At 44.3% G+C, this 19,317-nt stretch overlaps 1 protein-coding gene across 2 annotated transcripts in view; it reads left to right on the top strand.

Annotated features, from left to right (window-relative positions):
• Positions 1-19,317, top strand: part of INPP5A (inositol polyphosphate-5-phosphatase A) — a 187,334-nt gene that overhangs the window by 118,708 nt on the left and 49,309 nt on the right. For both annotated transcript variants that reach the window (XM_054276844.1, XM_054276845.1), the window contains exon 9: positions 14,530-14,614. In XM_054276844.1, the coding sequence (XP_054132819.1) occupies positions 14,530-14,614 (85 nt within the window). The remainder of the gene's footprint in view (positions 1-14,529; positions 14,615-19,317) is intronic.

Genomic DNA, 19,317 nt, shown 5'->3' with positions numbered 1-19,317 from the left:
ACTGCAATCCATGGCCTAATGGGGGCCTTAAAACAAACTGCTGAGCCTGGGAGGAGTACAGAACCAGAGCACTTTGTGTGCTGTTCCTGCCCCGAGCCCTGCTGCCCAGCAGCCATGGCCATGAGCCTCTTCACCAGGACCCCAATGAGCATGGGAGCACTGCTGCTGTTCCCTGGCCAGTGTCACCCGCTCAGTGTCACCTCTGTCCTTCCCCAGGGCGAGGAATGGGGGCCCAGCCCAGGCAGGGGTGCTGAGCCCCATCCTGCTGCCCCACGCAGGCTTTGGAGGGGCCACACCACTGGCCAGGGCCAGCCCTGCTGGCTGAGGGCAGCCTGTGCCAGGCCTCATGGGCAGCCTCTGCTCCTCTGCTGCCTGGCACAGCCATGGGGCATCCCTGTCTGCAAGCACCTGTCTGCCCTGCTCCTCTGCTGCCTGGCACATCCCTAGGGCATCCCTGTCCACAGGCACCTGTCTGCCCTTCTGCCTCTCTCTGGCAGCAGCCTGCAAGTTACAGACACTCCTGAGCAAAGCAGTTTATGTGCTGGAAAATATCTCGTTGCCATTTTTCCCTCTGTAGCTTTTCACTGAAAATGTTTGGAAATGTTGCAGTGGTGTGTAAATGCCTTTCCAGTAGTGTTCTTTCTCAGCTTTCCTTCCTCTCTGTGGGTCTTGAGTCCTGTAGGGCGGTAGGTGGGATAGTCGAGACTGCCTTTCCCCCAGCAGGGGGCTAAGCAGGAATTTCTCCAAGCAGGAATTTACCATCACCTTTGGGATGTCCCAGGGGTGAACAGGAAAAAGCCAGTATTGTCTTTCTCTTGTATCACTTGCAAAACCTGCTCAAATCGCTTGAAAATGCTGGAGGCAATTGGAAGGTTTGCATAGACAGCATATATATAAAAGGTCCCTGATTTACAGAGCAGGGCTCAGGAAGATAAGGATCTCGGTGCAGTCTGGATGCATATTCTTGAGTTCTGTTGCATAGAGCAGTGTGGTTTTTTTCTTTTCATTTTTCTTGGCTCCATTGGTATCTTTTCCTTTTCTAATGCTTTGCATGAGGGAAACCTGTGCAAACCTTTTGCATTATTTATTGCAGCATACAGTGTGCTTCATTAGCTAATTTTGGCTTTGGACCTCCCACGATGCCCTGGCAAGGGCAAGGCAATGAGACTGTAGTATTAGTGTCAGCTGTGGGTCAGGGATGTCACGATGGTATATCATTAAAATGTGACACTGCCAAAAACTGCCCCGGCTCCTGTCCTTAGAAAAGGAGCCCCTGGATTTCGGGCTGCACGGTGGCACGGCGAGCCGGCCGAGGATCATTGTTCATTCTGAGGGAGCAGCCAGCCGCAGATCCGGACCTCCGCAGTGCGGCCGGGGCTGCGGGCACAAAGGGGGAGTTCTGCAGCCAGTGAATAATGGGAAGCCCCTTTCATCGGCAGGACTAACCTTTTGGCAGCCACCAGCGCACTCTATTCTGATCTGCTGATTGGGGAGGACAATACACTGGAGCTTACTTTGAATGAATGCTGCCACCAACAGTGTCCCCATTCAGGGGCTTTGGGAACCATCTTTGGCCATTGTCCCCCAGCGCTCCCTCAGACAGCAGGAAAAGGGAAAGTGAGAGCAGCTATAGGGGGAAAAGTACTTCTTTTCTTGGCTTTAATCTCTCTTTAAAGTTTCATAGATCTACATTTCCAGCTGAGCTACTGGAACTATGCAGTGTCAGATAAATACAGAAAGAGAGAGGTTTCAAGCTGAGCTTTCAAATCGCCTTATCTGCATGAACTAATAATGCAGATTTAGTGCTGTTAAAAACAGAGACTGATAAGTCTTTTCCTTTAAAGCCTTTAAACTGCTAAAGAGCATTTAACGGCGATGCAGTTCAAACCCAATGAACAATGCCGAGAAGGAAAACAGTTTATTGAGCTAAACCTTCACTGAATGAAATAGAAACACCTTCTCACAGTTGATTTAGGTCACTGTGGGAGTCAGTGAAAGCTCAGTTGTGTTCGTGCTGCATCTTCATAAACATGAGTTATGTACGGCCTTTTATCTGGGCAACAGCTACCACAGGAGTTGGGGATGCAAACCAGAAGAGGATTTGCAAATAAAGCTAAACTGGATCAGTTTAACTGTTCAGATTGTCAGCGAAGTTGCGATCTCTAAAATTATTTTAGCCACAAAGTTTTAACGCATAAGAAAAAAGCTGTGCAATGTGACAGCATTGGTGAGCAGGGGGAGGTTGGGGGGAAACCAAGGAAAAAGCATTGGGGGAATGATACAAAGTTATGCTAAAAGTTTCTCTTGGGGAAATCTGTTAGTAATCCTAATAGCACGTTTGAGGAGTACAAGGGTTTGTTCTTCTAGCTTTAATAAAGCTTCTGCTTTAATAAAGTTAATCCTGAAGTGATTTAACTTTAATGGCATTAAAATTAGCTAAATAGAAAGAACACTTTTAAAGGCAGCTCACTGGTATGTGCTGAGCCAGATTGCGTTTAATATTTGCCATTTTGCAAGAGAGAAGATGTGGTGTCAGATTGTTGCTTTAAAGACCAAGAGAATTGGAATCACGCTGTTGTTGAACAAATATTTGCTTGTAACTTTACAAATATACTTACAGTGTGTATGTAGAAAATTGAGGTGTGTAATGAGTCTCTGTCAGCACCAGTGTAAACCCAAGCTGAGCCCCCAGAAGTCAGTTACGTTGTTCCAGGTAGGCACAGGTCTACAGTCAAAACTGAGTTTGCTTTAAAATGAGATAAGAACATCTGCTTTATATTTTGTGGAGGAAACAAAATTCTTCAAAGCGCATTTTGGATAATTGCCATGTATGGTTAGCCCTATTTGCATGATACTTGGTTTTTTTGTATTTTCTGAAGTTGGAGGGTGTAAACTATACACGTGAGTAAGAGAGGAAAATAGTTTACATTTTGGTTTAATTTTTCATGCATCTGTTATAACTAATGCTTGTGCATATTTCATACTAATTAACCATATTGACATATTAGTTGTGTCCTGTAGCCACTTGATAGGGAGAAGTGTATGAATGCAATACCCAGGCTGGGGAATGAGGGAAAAGCTGCAGGATGGGGCCCTTCAAGAGTTTGGGAAGGACAGGACGTGAGGTGTTAGCCTGATCCCTGGCTCTTGGGATGTGCCAGCCATCTAAACTTCCTGAAATTATCTCAAGCATTGAGATCCATAAAATGAGTGTGGTTTTTTTTTAATGAAAGTGACAGTGCTCTTCTGTTTTCCTATTGAAATGTTCCCTGGCCTAGTTCAACAGAAACATTTTTACATTACAACTGTGAAATCTTAGCATAAAGCTTCCCTTTGTGCCCTTCATTATTTTCTCACAAATATAGTCCATTGTCACATAGCTGAAGTTAATTTGATCAACATTGGGACATTTAACTTTTATGTCCGGTCAAAGGAGCTGTTTCATGCTGATTTTGAGTATTGAAAAGAAATGATTGCCAGAAAAATAATGTTACTATTAACAATTCAGAGCAATTAGTTTCCCAGGGAGAGGCGATGTGATGCACCGGCTCCACACAACTATTCTTTGTCATTTTATGGATGCTCATCAGTCAACTGTCACCTCTTCTCAAAGACCCCTCCAATCTAAATGTTTCTCTTTGGGCTTTTCCCAGAACTAGCAGCTGAATGAGCAAAAGAAAAGCCACTTAGTTTCTAGGCAAAGGAAAACTTTGCTCTAAAGATCTGGGTCATTTGGGAAGAGCCTCAAAGCAGCTTGCTTTAGGAGGGCTTGGGATTTTTTTGGTTTGGTTTGGTTTTGTTTTTACTTTGTTTTTTTGCCGCAGTGATTTTAACATGAGCCTTCAAATGCATAGTGAAATTTCTGTGTATTCAGATAAAAAGCACTCTCAAGGCAAATAAACCTTCCAGCCAAATGTCTTCTAACAAAGGTTTAAACCCCTGGATCACATTCAGATCGACAGCTTTTCATTAAACACCCCAAGCTCAGCTCATTAATATTCAGTCATTCTCCCCCTTAGGGGAAGGTTAAGTGCTCTCAAAATTAGCGTGTTTGGATAATATGCTCTTTAAGGAGTAAATCCAGCAAAATTGTCTTGTTACTTTCAGCCTGTCAAATACAGCCAAAGTCACTTTTCCTTGCTCCTTGTTTTTCTGCTGGCTTGAGCTTTGGTGTCTTTGGTGCCGTTGTCAAAAATTCAACCCGTGTGTCCTCCCTCTCTGCTCAGACACATTGTGAATTTTACTTAGATAGTATTTTTAGCAGGAAAATATTTTTGTGCTGGTATGTATTGTAATGGAAAGCATACACTAGTATAATTTGAAGGGAACACAATAATTGCAGTTCCATATTAAGTGAATGATAATTTTTGGTCATCCTAATCACTAATTTTGTCCTTATTCTGTTGTTTTCAGCATTTGGAGCTTTTTTCTTCTTCTTCTTCTTCCTTTCTTTTTGGCATTACAAACTGAACAGGTTATAATAAATTTTCAGTATTCATTATTCAAATGGTAAATATCTAATGTTTCTCTTGTGATAAATCTGTGTGAACAGTACCAGGTTTGGAAGCGAAGGTCTAAAATCTGAAATCCAGAACTTTAGATACTTGCAGGTATCACAGAGGAAGGTGTCATTTAAAGAAAAAATGGAGTAGATGCACTAAGCCGGTTTTTGCTGTACCTGGCCAGTGTGAATGGTATTGTGGCTCTTTCAGAAAAAATGCTGCAGTTAAAGCTCTGAGGATTCCTGGAGATGTTTTAGTCAGTTGTTTGCCCACACCGTCCCTGTCCAGCAGTGTGGATGTGGATCATGGCAGTTTTGTGGCACTCATCTTCCCTGAAGGCTTTAGTCCTTTTCGCCTGTTTTGCATTAACAGGAGCTCCTGCAGCTGCCCTGTTGGCTGCTGAGTCTCTCTAGTGGAATGTAAGTGCTGTAAGCAGGGCAAGGTTGGGTTTACTGCAGCAGTCCCTCTCCCAGGAGGGCGTGCGTAATTAAACATGTGATGCAAGAAAAGAGAATGCCTCTTAAAAAAGAAATTACTGCAAGTAACTTGTTGCCTGCTTGATTTTGCTCAGAAAGCGGCTTTCTATGAGAATGTGCAGAGTGTCACATTCTCATTGGGTTATATTTCTCTCTTTGCTGTAATTTGTTCCTTAGAGAGCCTGGAGCTGGAAGAAGATAAGTCATTAGTGTCCAGCTAAAGGTGACACTGACATCAGCATCCATTGCGGTCTGCGCCTTTTCAAATCTGCTATCCTATGGCCATATCTTCTAGAATAGCTGTGATTCAATTAAGGAGAATCTATATGGGCTGTTGATCCAATTTTTACTCATTTGCAGAGAAATGAAAATAAATCGCTCTTGTGATTTTATTTACAATGCTGGCTGTGAGCTGATAAAATGGAGAATGGTTGAAAGAGCCCCGTTCTGCTCCCATTGGAGCCTGTGGGCACCGGGCCAAGCAGCCACCACGGAGATTTGGCTCCCATGAGGTGGGAGCACTGTGGGAGGAGGCTGTGGGCCCTGCCTGCTGTGTCCCCTGTCCTGGAGAGGTTCGGCTCGTCCCCACCAGGAGGGTGCTCGGGTGGCAGGGACAGCGGTGCCGGAGCTGGAGAGGCTGTGGCTGCCTGGGCACACCCTGCTCAGGCCTGGATAGCTCCGTTGATGCGGCTGCCTCAGCTGTTGTGGAGCTGCTTTATCTTCCTCAGCTGTTGTGGAGCTGCTTTATCTTCATTTCATCCATGCTGGGTTTAACATGCAGCCGAGATGAGTCAGTTTTGCTCCAACAAGGGCATGGGTCCTGCTGCTGTTATATCCACTAGAATTTTCATTGCTCAAGCCTAGTGTTGACAGCTCTTAACTTTCTTGATCACCGTGCTGTTTGGAAAATGGGTTGTTCCCTTCTCTTTAGCACTTCAAACGTTTCTGTCCTCACCCCTTTTTTGTTTCCTCTCTTGGCTCCTGGTGCTCCACTGTAGTGTGATTTTCAAAGGGGTAATGTAAAATTGGTTGCTCATGAGCTGTTCGAAGCATCGAGCATTGTTTAATCCTTTGTTAGTGAATTCTCTCTGGGTCTGAGCCATTTGCATTGCCCTTTTCTAGAAGCATTAGGGTTTATTTTAAATTCACAGTTGCCCTGAGCCCAGCTGTTAGCCAGTCCCATGGTGGAGCCTGCAGGTCCCCATCCCTGGCAGCTCGCTGAGGATGAGGAGGCTCTGCTGCCCACACAGGAGATGGAGCTGGAGAAGATGCTTCTTGTAGGTCAGGCAAGACCCAAATCTGACACAATTCCTTGACCCCTGCACTGTTGTTCCTATCAATGAGCTGGTTAGGACACACAGTGTCTTTAGTCTGAGTTGCTCTAAATATGTCACAAAAAATACTTTTATAAGCTTAACAATAATCAGTATCCTGTTGCCACGTGTCCTGGTTATTTCTGTCTCGTTTGTGCTTTTGACACTAAGTGACTGCAGGACTTTGGCTTTGCTCCCCACATTTAAGCCCTGCAGAAGAAACAGCAAGAATTGGGGTGTCTTGGGCTTCATGCAGAAAGATTGGGCAGTTACCTGCTGTCTGCTGAGCTCCAAGTGTCACCAGCACTGAAGAGCTCAGAAACTATGTGGGAGGATGTTAATATTCCATGATAAAGCAGAGATCCAAAAAGACATCCCCTCTCTCTGGTTTCTTCTTGTAGTTTTCTCTTGTATCAGCTGAAGAGCATGAAAATTTCTTTGCACGGGAACATCAGTGTTGTGGTGCTGTGTTGTCCTGTAGCAGAATTGACAAGTCCTTACATCATTATCCAGGGCTGCTATTTCATTAGGCGAATGTCAGTGTCAGGTAAGATCATGGGTTTGTCAATATAATGAAAATACCAGTCAAGTGAGGAAAAAGTCACAATTTTCCAGCTCTAAAAATTGATTTTTATTGCTCTTCTTGTAATCCTTTCTTTGGATTAAGTATTTATTATTGATGTGGTCTTTCTTTTAATCTTAATAGCTGCTGACATTGTAATTAATTAAAAAATACAACATTTTTGCCCAAATGGCACTATATTGAAATTAAAAGTGAACATCACATATTAGTTAAACAGCCCTGGCAAATATCTTGAGTGCTAAGATGCCTAAGCTTCTTGACAATTCCCTTCATCTTGCTGTATGGAGCTTGACCTTTTGAGATATTTTGGTGTTATTAATAGGTTTTAGCCATTTTATCAGAAAGAACAAGGCACAAAAATATTATAAACTTTATCTTTTTAATGACAGCACTACACCACCTTGGGCATGCCAATGAAGGCACTTCCGTTATGGCTTTTGAGGCACAATTAAACTATCAGTCAGCAGGTAACTTGTACTTGGAATTGATGGGGATTTTTTTTTTTAATTTGGCCCCAAGTGTGTATTTGAAATTGCAAAAGTGTGCAAGCTGAGCACTATCAGAGCTGCAGAAGGGAGGTGGTGTACAGGAGATGACAGGGTTCTCTTTGAAAGCTGTCTCTGAAACCTCTGCTGGGGAGGGGACCTGTTCTCAAGGTGCAGGTGTTTGGGCTGATCTCTGATGAAAACTTAAAAAGAAAAAGCAACGCAGATAGGAACAACAGAAATCTGAACGGTCTGGGTTGCTGTAAGCCAAAACCTCGTGTTTCCATCCTCTTGATCTTCAGTGCCTTGACGTGGCTGTGGCAGGAGACAGCATTGTCGTTCCCTAACTTTCCAGCAGTAGTCAGTGCAGGGGCTGTCACTGCCTCTGGCACTACAGACCCGGGGAGAAGGTGCTGTATAACCTTGTTATCCATAGGTCACCTTCCACCTTCCAGCCAGCTCTTGGCTCCTGCCAGAGCGATGGCCAAGCCCCTTTTGGAAGCGTTCCGTGTTGGGGTGAGGTCCTGCCTGGCCAGGGAAGGTGAGTTGGTGATGCCTTTGGCACAGTCATCCTGCCACGGGCAGGGCTGGGGTCTGGGCACAGCGAGTGCCCCACGGGTGCCCTGAACGCTGCACCCAGGGGATGGAGCATTTCCAGGCCCTCTGGGGACTCAGCCCAGCCCTTTGCACCCAGGGGATGGAGCATTTCCAGGCCCCTCTGGGGACTCAGCCCAGCCCTTTGCACCCAGGGGATGGAGCATTTCCAGGCCCTCTGGGGACTCAGCCCAGCCCTGCTCGCACCCAGGGGATGGAGCATTTCCAGGCCCCTCTGGGGACTCAGCCCAGCCCTGCTCGCACCCAGGGGATGGAGCATTTCCAGGCCCTCTGGGGACTCAGCCCAGCCCTGCTCGCACCCAGGGGATGGAGCATTTCCAGGCCCCTCTGGGGACTCGGCCCAGCCCTGCTCGCACCCAGGGGATGGAGCATTTCCAGGCCCCTCTGGGGACTCAGCCCAGCCCTGCTCGCACCCAGGGGATGGAGCATTTCCAGGCCCTCTGGGGACTCGGCCCAGCCCTGCTCGCACCCAGGGGATGGAGCATTTCCAGGCCCTCTGGGGACTCAGCCCAGCCCTTTGCACCCAGGGGATGGAGCATTTCCAGGCCCTCTGGGGACTCGGCCCAGCCCTGCTCGCACCCAGGGGATGGAGCATTTCCAGGCCCTCTGGGGACTCAGCCCAGCCCTGCTTCTGCTGCAGCAACTCCACACAGAACCTGCGGCTCCAAGCTCTGCGCAGGTCAGCAGTAAACTGAGTGAGGAGTTTGTCCTGAGAAATGATGGTCGCACCAGGAGTGAGCTGATCCTCTTGTCTCAGTGTGTTAGTTGTGATCTTCATATTCCTTTACTTAGGAGAGGACGTTTTATATAGGCAGTCATACGTTAAGGTCCCTTCCAACCCAAACCATTCTGTGGTTCTCTGTCCTTTGTAAAAGCTCTTGTGTCTGTAGCTTCCATCTGCAGATAATGCACAGAAATAAATAGATTGTGGAGAGATAGTATCTCACTCCAGAGGTTGTGTGAGAAAGATGGAATGGCTCATATTAGCTGGTATTTATCTTAAATACATTTAGTTATTAGAAAAATTTGCTCACCGAATAAAATATGGCTTGACCTTTGGATTGTTTCTTCCCAAGAAATGTGACAGTGTCCCTCCTTCTCCCCCATTCAGCCTGCTTGGCAGAGCTGCACGGTTTTTGTTTTGTTTTGTTATGTTATTGTTGTGTTTAAAAAAAAACAAAACCCTCGAGCCCCTCTTTTCAGCAGTGTCAAGTTAGGATGAATTGGCCGGGGAGGCATGTTTATAGACTGTGTGAAGAACTTTGTCTTTGTGTGGGAATGCTGGTGACACTGCTCTGGCTTGCCTGAATGAACTGCGATGACGCGGCTAATAAGGTGTCCTGCTGGGCGCCGCTGCAGCCTTTCTCAGACCTCCCACCTAATGCCATTCAGCTCCAGCTCAGTGTAGCTAATTTTTCCCATTCCCTCAATTCTTTAGGCCTCCTTACAAACAGAAAAGTCAACTTTCACACCGAGGAGAAGATAAGTGCTTTAGGAAATAATCGTGTAAACAGAATGTTACCTTCTGACCTGATGCTGATACCTTGGTCTGGGACAAAACCCAGCTGGCTATTGCATTCGACATGGCTATTAAAGGAATAATGCTGCTGATCCTCCTTACAAAGTGTCCCGAGAAATGGTTTAGCCAAATCACAGTGCCTCTTGTCACACTGAATCATGTTCAGCTGCTCTCTTCCATGACCAGATTGCTGATATTTAACTGCTTCCTTGTCTTCTCCATTCTGTGAAGGAGATTCAGTATAGGAGAGGGAAAATAGGAAAGCAAGGAGAAGCGGATTCTCTAATTTTCTGGCTGAATTTCAGTGCTTTGAAGTATGTATACAGTGCCCCATACAGCATTTATAAAAAGAGATGCATTTAATCGAGTAACTTTATTTTTAGCTGCTACAAGGAGTACTTTAAAATATATTGCAAAAGGATTTCAGGGATTCTGATAACACAGAATTGTTCACTTTAGGACTGCACTGAACCCTGCTGTGTGTAGCAACTGAAATTAATAAATAGGCCCAGATTTCAAGTAGTATTGGGAAGATGAACTGCTCTCTCTTCCTTGTTTTAGTCTTGGTAGGGATGTGACATTTCCTAAGTGGCTTTGAGAAAACTTTGCCGTCACAGTCGGCGTAGCTGGCACTGCCCCCAGGCTGAGGGGGAGCTGGGGGCACCCAGAGCAGCCCCGAGCACGGGCTCCTGCCCCGGCATGGCAGTGAGCTCTCCTCGAGCCCCGCTCCATCCCACACGGCTGGGGAGGCCAGAGGCTCCTCATCATTCCCCTGGTGCCCCAGAATCACAGATGGTTTTGTCACAGCACAGTGGGTCAGGGTCCGCCCGGCCAAGGCTCTGCTGAGGGAACGAGCTTTGCTCAAGGCCTGGCTGACGCAGCAGGGCACGGATGTCTCTGTGCAACACAGGGGCTTCTTTCTGGGCCTGTAAAGCTCTTGCTGATGCCCAGAGTGAGCCAAATTGCAGTTATTAGACCAAAATAAGAATTACATGTATTTATTTTGCAGCAAGTAAATTGTAATTTAGTGTTAGTTTGCAGTAACAGTCAAGTTTACTCCTTAAAAAACAGTACAAATCATGTGTTTAACTCATCAAAACATTTCAGCATGGGGATAATTTGGACTGTAAACTCCACTTGAAAGTAGCAATTGCTTGAATGTTTCCTTCTCTTACTCCCCTGTCATGGCTAAAACAGTCTTTGGCTCGTTTATCCAACTTGTCTGCTACTTCTCAAAATAAAACAAGATGTGAAGACAAACAGACACTAACCCATTCAGTGCAGAAAATTTTCAGTGCAGTGCCATCAATTAAAAATGTATAATGCATTTGAAACTGGCAAAATAATTCAAGAAATGTGTTCCAGGTATGAAGAGTCTGTTATCAAGGACTCTCTGTGCAGTTACAAATTCTGTGGTTTTGGAAGAGGTGAAACCATCTGTGGTGTTTGTAGTTGTGTGCTCTAAAGTTTACCAGGGACAGCAGTAAGCCCAGATGGGAGCATGCTTTTTCCCAGTGCAGCTGATTTTTCCAGTTCGTTATATTGATTGATTTGCCAGTTTGTTATATTGATTTCCAAAACGTGCAGAAGTAAAGATCTTTCTTTGGTATGTTTTAAAATGTTAAAAAATTCTTTTCCAATGAGTGATTCCTTCTGGAGCAAGAGCAGAGGATGAGGAGGGTGAATGTGTTCTTCCACCCTTTTCAAAATGAAGATTTCTCTTTCTGGAACAGAAGGGCTGTCTGTCATCTGTTGGAAAAGGTTCCTGTTTCATTTGCATTTGAGTTTTGGGTCCACTCTGAACCCCTGTCCCCTCCTGATGGCCTTGCACAGGTCACAAGAAGCAGCATGGCCATTGAAGGCATTGATGACTTGTGTGTGCTGGCATGTGGAATTGTGCAAGGGAAATGCCTGTGCCCTCTGTGCAGTCATGAATAACTGAGTCACCTGTTTTGTCATAAGCTATCTAAAGTTGTACAGGAATAGAGCCTTCAGGTGTGCTGAAACCCTTTGGGACGAGCTGGTAAAAGTTGTTAAAGGAAATGGCACTGGGTCCTCCCACTAAAACCATTGGATTTATACTGGTGACACGGGCTGGCTGCTTTCTTGTTATATGGTTCAGATTTATCACTTCATTGAGTGATTCATGGTGGCAGTTTTAAAGGACTATTTGATTCGTGGTTAAAGGAAGGATATTTTTTAGAAACAAAAAGCAAAGGAGAATGGCATCGATTTGGAAGCCTTCCTAGTTTTTCTGCAAGCACTCATTCTTTTTTTAAAACTTTGTCTTCTGAATTCTCAGTGGCCTGTGCACATGTTGATCTGTACATTTGTATGGCTTAGAACATGGAAACGCAAGGAACAGAGGACTTTTGTTTGGCTCTCAGCCCAGTCCTAGTGCCTTGCCTGTGTCCCTGGCCAGAGTGGCTGTGTCTGCAGTGCCCCATTCCTGTCCTAGTGCCCTCGGTGACAGGCAGCTTTTCTGCATGCTCCCAGGGGAGGGGACATTGCTGTACTCCTCTTTATTGCCATCTCCTTTGCAGGCTTGAGGTCGGGCTCTGAAAGCACAGTCAGGAAAACTGGTTCTTGTGCCATTGATTCAGGGCAGTTTTAGGTACCAGGAGGCATTTCAGCACAAAGATATCAGAGTTCCAAACTGCTGAAAGAGGTCTAAGATTTGGGAACTCTTGAATTAACAGTAAGTTCCACTTCTATTAATAGTAAGTAATGGCAAGGACATTAGGTTGCATGCATGTATTAAGTTGAGTCGCTTAAAGGAATTTTCATTGTTGGGCACCCCACATCACTTAGTAAGTACATAAATGTGTGCATCCTTTGCTGTGCCACCATTGCGAATTTTCTTGTACACCTGAATTAATTTCACCACCTGTGGAAAGAGATGTGTCAGAAGCCACTTGGAGCATCATTCTGAAGTAACGTTTGGACTCTAACATGAGAACTCTTTCTAAAATGTCTGACAAGATAAGCTACTAGGGGAGAAACTGGACAAAAATTATCAGTGTAGAGCTGACAATGATTTGTATACAAATCGCATTTTAATCAGGTAATATGCAGGACTACAAAATGGCTGAGTTTTCATTAATTGATCAGAAGAAGACTAATTTGCTGTTTCAGTCATCAGTTTGGAGACATTTTCACAGACTATTTTTTTAATAGTCTATTTATTTGGAAAATCTGTCTTTGCATAATTCAATCACAGGCATGGTACTCATAATCCAAATTTGTTTCAAGAGGCCTTCAGTGGACCTTGATGTCATTCCTGCAATATCTGTCATTCCTCTGTCAGCAGTAAATGGCAATGAGCAGAGCCAAAGCTGATCCTTGAATCAGGACAGTTGGCAAAGCGAAGTCTTGTTCTGATGTGTAAGTTGTTGATGTGATTTTGCAATGATAGTGTTAGCAAACTGTGGCAATGTAAATGGTTTAACTTCTAGCAAACTGTGGCAATGTAAATGGCTTAACTTTTAAGTTCTCATTTTCCTTCAATTTTCCATGAGGACACTAATCAAACTAATGTTTTGTGCAGGTCAGGAGTGACAGGTTTTTCTCAGGGCTTGCTGGGAGCTGACAGTGGGCAGTATTTATTAACAGTGCCTGCAATAATCTGTCAGCTAAATGGAGGATTGGAGATTTTCATAGCGGAAACAGATAAGTCTTTGCAAGAGATTTTCCTCAAATGATCAGTGTCTTAGGCCCAATGCACATAATTTTTTCCATAGAATAATATTCCTTATGTAATAGATTACTGTTGATGAAAACTGTGAGATGTTTTCAGAGGAGAAGCAGTATCTCCTTGCAGATCCAATGTTGCATCTTTCCTTATGGCTTTGAGAATAAATGGGTGTAGTGCATTAGAACTTGTGAAGCCATGTGAAACAATTGCCTCCTGAGCAGCCTGCTGGACAGTGCTTCACCTGCCCATGGGGCCCTGCCAGGTTCACCTGGAGTTTGTGACAGTAATGCTTACGTGTTGGGGTATTCCCAGAACGTTCACAGGGCATTGCCTGCATTCCTTCCTCAGTTCTGTCACCTTGCACACCCAGGGGTGTTCTGTGTTCTGGGCATTTTGTCTGTATAAATTCTTGGTGGCTGTGGCAGTTGAGTTTTGGGTGTCTCATGCCTTCCTCAGCCACTGATAGGAGATGAATTGCATTGATTCCTGGTTTGAAAATAAGTGTGACTTGGTGGATTACTAAATGCCAAGATCTCTAGAAGCTGTAAAATTGTGTATTGTTGAGAGTACCTTACAACTGTTGCTAATGATAGATTAGCTAATCATATTACAGCTTTTAATAATATGAGATTTGAAAGATGGATAGTAATGCCATATCTCCCTGGGTAGGACTGAGCAAAGGCTTGAGGAAAAGTCAATCTTCACAGCTGGAGCAATTACTTGTTGGGTGTTAGCTACAGCCTCAGCAGAAATGTGCTGTGAACAACAGAGAGCTGCCTTGAGAGAGCTGTGGCTGCTCTGGGAACCTCAGGGATGCTCAGTCTGTCAGATGGGATGATTGATGTCCAGCCCTGTCACTTCTTGTGTTGTTCACAAAGTACTTCAAAACACAGGTGACATTGCTTATATATCAGTAAGCTCAAACGTACTCTGACCTCGCTGCTAATTCAGCATTCCTAATTCTTACCTGCGCAGACCAAAGCCATATCCCTAAACTTTCCAAGGTGTGAAGGACCTCCATGAGACCCTCAAGATTTCCATTGTCCCCAAATGCCACTTCTGCAAGATTTGTATGAACTGTTGCTTTCCCCAGCTTGCTCTGTCAGCCAGGCATGGGAAATTAGATGCACTGTTGTACAGGAGCTGGAGATAAAATTGCCTATGCAAAGAAAATCAACTGAAAAATATGGTTAATATATTGGTCCAGTATAAACTGGTAGTTTTGATGGTTCCAATAATTATTTCTGAGACTGTACTAAAGGATAACATGTGTGTCCTTGTATATTCTTGCATGTTTGTAAAGCCACATGACGGGTTTGTTCTGTTTTTATTTTTTTTCCAGAATTATCGATCAGCGATTTGAGAAAGTTTCATATTTTGTCTTTGGAGATTTCAACTTCAGACTGGATGCCAAAGCAGTAGTAGAGGTAGGACTTCTCTTTTTCTTCTGTTGTAGACCCTACCAGGTTGGATTTATCTTTTTTTTTTTCCTGCAGAAAACCTAAAGGTGACTTGACAAAGTAATGTTAATATTGACATCAGATTTGCCCAACACTGCTTCTAACAGGAACACCCAGCAAGTAACTAACATTGTGTGGTTGTGACTCTTGCCATCCCCTTATAGCTTGCAGTGAATCAGAATAATTGCCTGCAGACAGAGGAAGTGCTGCATTACCTTCCTGCTCTGAGGAAAAACAAGAGGCATTTCCTCAATGTCTGTGGTAGAACTCCACACCTTAAAAGTACAGGCAGTCATCAGTACAGACCTTTGTGCCTGTAGCATCTTGATGTGGAAGGGTGACTAGGAGATTTGCATAAAGTGAAAATAACTTACTCAACTTTTTTCATTATAAGTTGAGATAACCTTGACCTGAATGCTGAAGCTCCAGGTAAGGTGGTGTAAAAAAAAAAGAAAACCCAGATTGAAAAGGATATTTAATCTTACGGTTTTCACACTTTAATTCTCTGAGGTACTGCAATGTGGTTTTGGTGTCCTTGAGGGTGGGCATGCATCTTTTGAGCCAAAAGTTTTTATTTTGTAAATCTAACTGTGGGAAATGTCCTGTGTGCCAAAGGCTGGCATCCCCCCATTCAGGTGCAGTGCTGTTCTCCTTCCTTGCATGATCAGTAGTCCGTCTGTTGAAAAACTGGAGTTTGATGTTACAGCATTTCATATGGAACTAATAACAACTTCTTGGAATCCTTTCTGTAGTGCAGTCAGCCAGCCAAGAAGCTTAAAGCATAGTTGAAATGAAAGTCAAGTCACCAGTTCAGAACATGCAGCTTCACACTGCATATGCAAAGGGTCACAACCTGCTCTGCTGCCCTGTGGCTGCCGTAGCTCTCATCAATGTTCAGAGATCACTTGTTGGTGATCACTTCAGAGAACTGTTACCCGTTTTCTCTTCACTAGTGGTGTGCTGGTGTTGCTGAGGATGCTGCTGTCTGAAACCCCTGTCAGTCACACTGCAGCAGAGTCACCCCTGCACTCAGTGCTGATGAGGGTGCTCCAAGCTTTTCCTGACTCACATACTGCCAGCAGGCTGCAGGACTGAAACTGCACAGGCTGTTTGCTTTCGTACCAATAGATTAAGATTTCTATGTTTATATCTGTCAGTTTCAAAATCATCCCCATCAAACAAAATAGTATCACTAGCCCCAAATGATGGAAAGTGAGTGAGCTGCAGAGCAAGTAGGGTGAGCCCAGAGGTTTCTGAGCCTGACACAGTACTCTGCATATTGGGAGTGTTTTACCCCTACTGGTTTACGTTGCTGCGTGTGAGCACAAAAGGTGTAATTGGAAGATGAATCAAATTCATTTTCACATTCTTCCTACCTAAGATGCAAGCCTGTGTGAGTCTACAAAGCATTAGAATTATACAGATTTTCTGTTGGGTTTTTTTTTGAGAAGTAGCATACCCCAGTAATCAGAACTTCACCCAGCTACTCTGCAATGTTAATTAAGCGTAATTGAAGCTGATTCAGAAACTTCCAGTTTATACATGGACAGCTAAAGTCACAGTAAGTTTGTTTTGTAGTGTTTTGTACTTGGTGTAGTTTATAAATCTGTATGTCAGCAGACCCCAGAGCTGCAAGAAACAGTCGTCTGATGTGTCTGGGACTGCCGCTGGACAGTCCTGAGGGAGTTAATAGCCAGAGTACAGCACTGGCAGTAAGGGCTGGCTCCTCGGTGACAGATCCATTCCCAAAGTGTCATTTGGAAGGACAGAGCTATTGGCCACCTCCAGAGGGAATTGCACTAGGTAGGACTCGGGGTGTGATTGTGCTTGAGATCAGGCCCAAATCCCCTCCCGGAGCAGCTGTGAAGGGTGTGACCCACGTGCTGTGAGCATGGCCATGTGCAGCTGGCAGAGCAGGAGCAGGCAGGGGTGCTGCTGTCCCAGACGCTCAGTGCCAGCCCCAGGGAGAGCCTTGCTCAGCTGGAGCCCCCCACTCCAGGGGCTGTCCCGGTCCCTTCTGCTGTTAACCATGTGCCCATGCAAATGGATATTCACTGCTCTTGGACCGTTCAGCAGCGGTGTTCATACTGGGAATTGTAAGGGTTAATCCATTGACCTGTCATCTTTGTGTACGTTACTAAATTTATCTCTGCTTTTCTTGCTGACCTTTTGAATTCCCTCTTGAGACCACAGCTGCTGAACGTTTGAACACTGAGATGCTACAAGCAATACTTGTGTAAATGCAGACTGTGCTTACATCAAACATAAAGAATAAAGTGTGTTGGTAAATAACTTCCCAGTTAACCCATTTAAAGGGAGAATCTGAGAGCTGTTCAGAATGTAGAGTCCAGATCCTGATGTGCAGTGTCCTGAATCAGATGCAAAAGATGTTGTGTATATTAATTCATAATTAATAGACTATAAATCATTAATATGTAATTTATCGAACACTTATGGGAGCCCTAATTTAAAGTCACATTGATTTCCTTGCTAGGAAAATCTGCTTTGCTGTGTTGGAGCCGTGAGGGGGAGGTGGTGGCTGGCACGTGGGCAGTGCCAGGCGCTGTTGCTGAGGCAGCCCCAGTGAATTTTCCAGGTGTGTTTGCTGGGCAGTTCACTGGGGCAGGTCCCACCAGGGCTGTGCAGCCCAGCGGGGCCAGGCTCTCGCTTTGAGGAGGGTGAATGCCACTGCTTTATCACTGTAGAACATCTAGAAGATCTTCCATAAGAGTCCTGCCTTCTGAAGGACAGCACCCTGCTCCAGCCAGCAAAAATAACCCTTGTACTTACAGAATGTGTGTAGTAAGGCAGTAACTGCAGAAGAAAGATCTGCATTTCCTTGGGTTTTGGTCACTCTGAGATGTGCTGCAAGACCTGAATCTTCTGTCTGACAGCCTGACAGCCAGGTAAATTCACTTAATCTTATATTGGCAAAGCTGGCTGAGGATTTGCTGATGTTTAACTTCAAAGTTTTGCCTACTGAATTTTTTTTTAAATACTAGACTTTTTTGGGTGTTACAACATTCTGATTATTTGCCCACTGCTTTCAGATACCTTCCAGCACCTCTATTCCCAGCACATATGGAAGTGTTTGCGACATAATATAAAAAAAATATTAAAAATATTAACATATTAAAAATTCACAAATTCAAGCGTGCCCAGGCGCTGTGCTGGATCTTGGAACTGCTTCTCTCCTGTCCCCTGCCCCAGCCCAAAGCGTCTCAGCTCCCAGCTGTGGCTGTGCTTGTCCAGAGGAGTATTTCTCCTTCTGTCTGTGGGCCAGTTTACCACTCTTGCTCTGTTTTAGTTACCATTCAAGTGTTTTAGGTGGGTCTAGACCAAGGAAAAGTATTTTTTCAGTCAGCTGGTCATAGTAACAATCTGTATTAATCTCTGAGAATTACTTTATTTTAATATTTAAAGAAGTTATTCGTTGAATCTCCATACTAGAAGTCTTCCTCATGCAATATGTTCATTTTAGGAAGGTATAAACAGGCTTAAGAAACTGAGCTTATTTTGACTGTTTTGGGAGTAAAACCCTCTTTCTGAGACTGCTGATTCAGGAGTCTCTTAGAAAAGTACCTTGTAGTTCCAAGAAAGAATTTAAAATTGTGTGCTCCTCAGTCCCAAGAATGGCAGCTCAGTAACGAGTTCAGTTTGTCAGGCTTTAGGAGAAAGTCACATTAATCACAAAATCCATTTGCTCAAGGTAAGCCATAGCCTTGCCTTGTATCCAGGAAAAAATGGGAAAAAACCTTTTTTTTTCATTACTAAAGCCTTGTTAGGGTTGGTGGCAGCTTGGTAAGCTGGAGAGGGATTAAGTGTATCATATATGAAAATTTATAAAGGTAACAATAGAAGTGGTGTTTCAGGATTCCAGACATTTTGGCCTACAAAAAGCTTTCAAGCTCTGCCTGCAGAAAAAAAAAGTTATGTCCCCGTGTCTGCTCACTCTGTATGCTCTGTGGGTTACAGTCAATCAGAATATTTCCTTTCTAGACTTCTGCCAAGCAGCCCTTTGATAAGCCAGGACTGGAATTGCTGATTAAATGTTTTTTAAAAGCTAATAACTGCTCGTAAGAATTTACATGTCTGACTCCATCATTCACTTGCAGTGTGCCTCTCTGCCACCTCTGACCATGTGATTTTATATTATCTGATAAAACAGGAACGACTTCATTCTGGCATGACTTTTTAGCTGCCGCTGTATTGCTGATGCCGCAGTGAATCACGTAATTTCCATTTGATCACGCTGTCTTGGCACAATGTGGTCTGTAATTCTGAGCAAGCCAGTGGGGGCATGGTGTCCCTTTGTGCAGCGTGCTCGTGCCAGCAGAACTTGGGGAGCACTCTGGCACTGCCACCGCGTGTGCCTGCAGAATGGGGACCTCTCCTCTGAGACCTCACTCGCTCTCTGTTGAACAAACATCTCTTGTTCAAAATAAAACCTGATTAACACCTTTTCACCTCTGAATAATTGATTTAGATCTTACTCAAATCTGAAGAAATATTTTAATTTGAAATATTTGAAATTGTTTCATCCCATGCATTGGACACTAACAAGGATCCTTGCAAACTCCAGCCAACAAATGACCCATTAGTAATTGTCATGAAAAAGATTAATAGTTAATTAGACAATTATCACTGATTTGAAAAGCTGATTCAAGTGA

This window comes from Melozone crissalis, unplaced genomic scaffold (genome assembly GCF_028551555.1).
Source record: "Melozone crissalis strain CALT ecotype California unplaced genomic scaffold, PUWL_Pcris_2 ptg000019l_1, whole genome shotgun sequence".
Classification (NCBI taxonomy): domain Eukaryota; kingdom Metazoa; phylum Chordata; class Aves; order Passeriformes; family Passerellidae; genus Melozone; species Melozone crissalis.
Note: the sequence above shows the minus strand (reverse complement) of the source record. Positions and strands in the feature narration are given on the sequence as shown.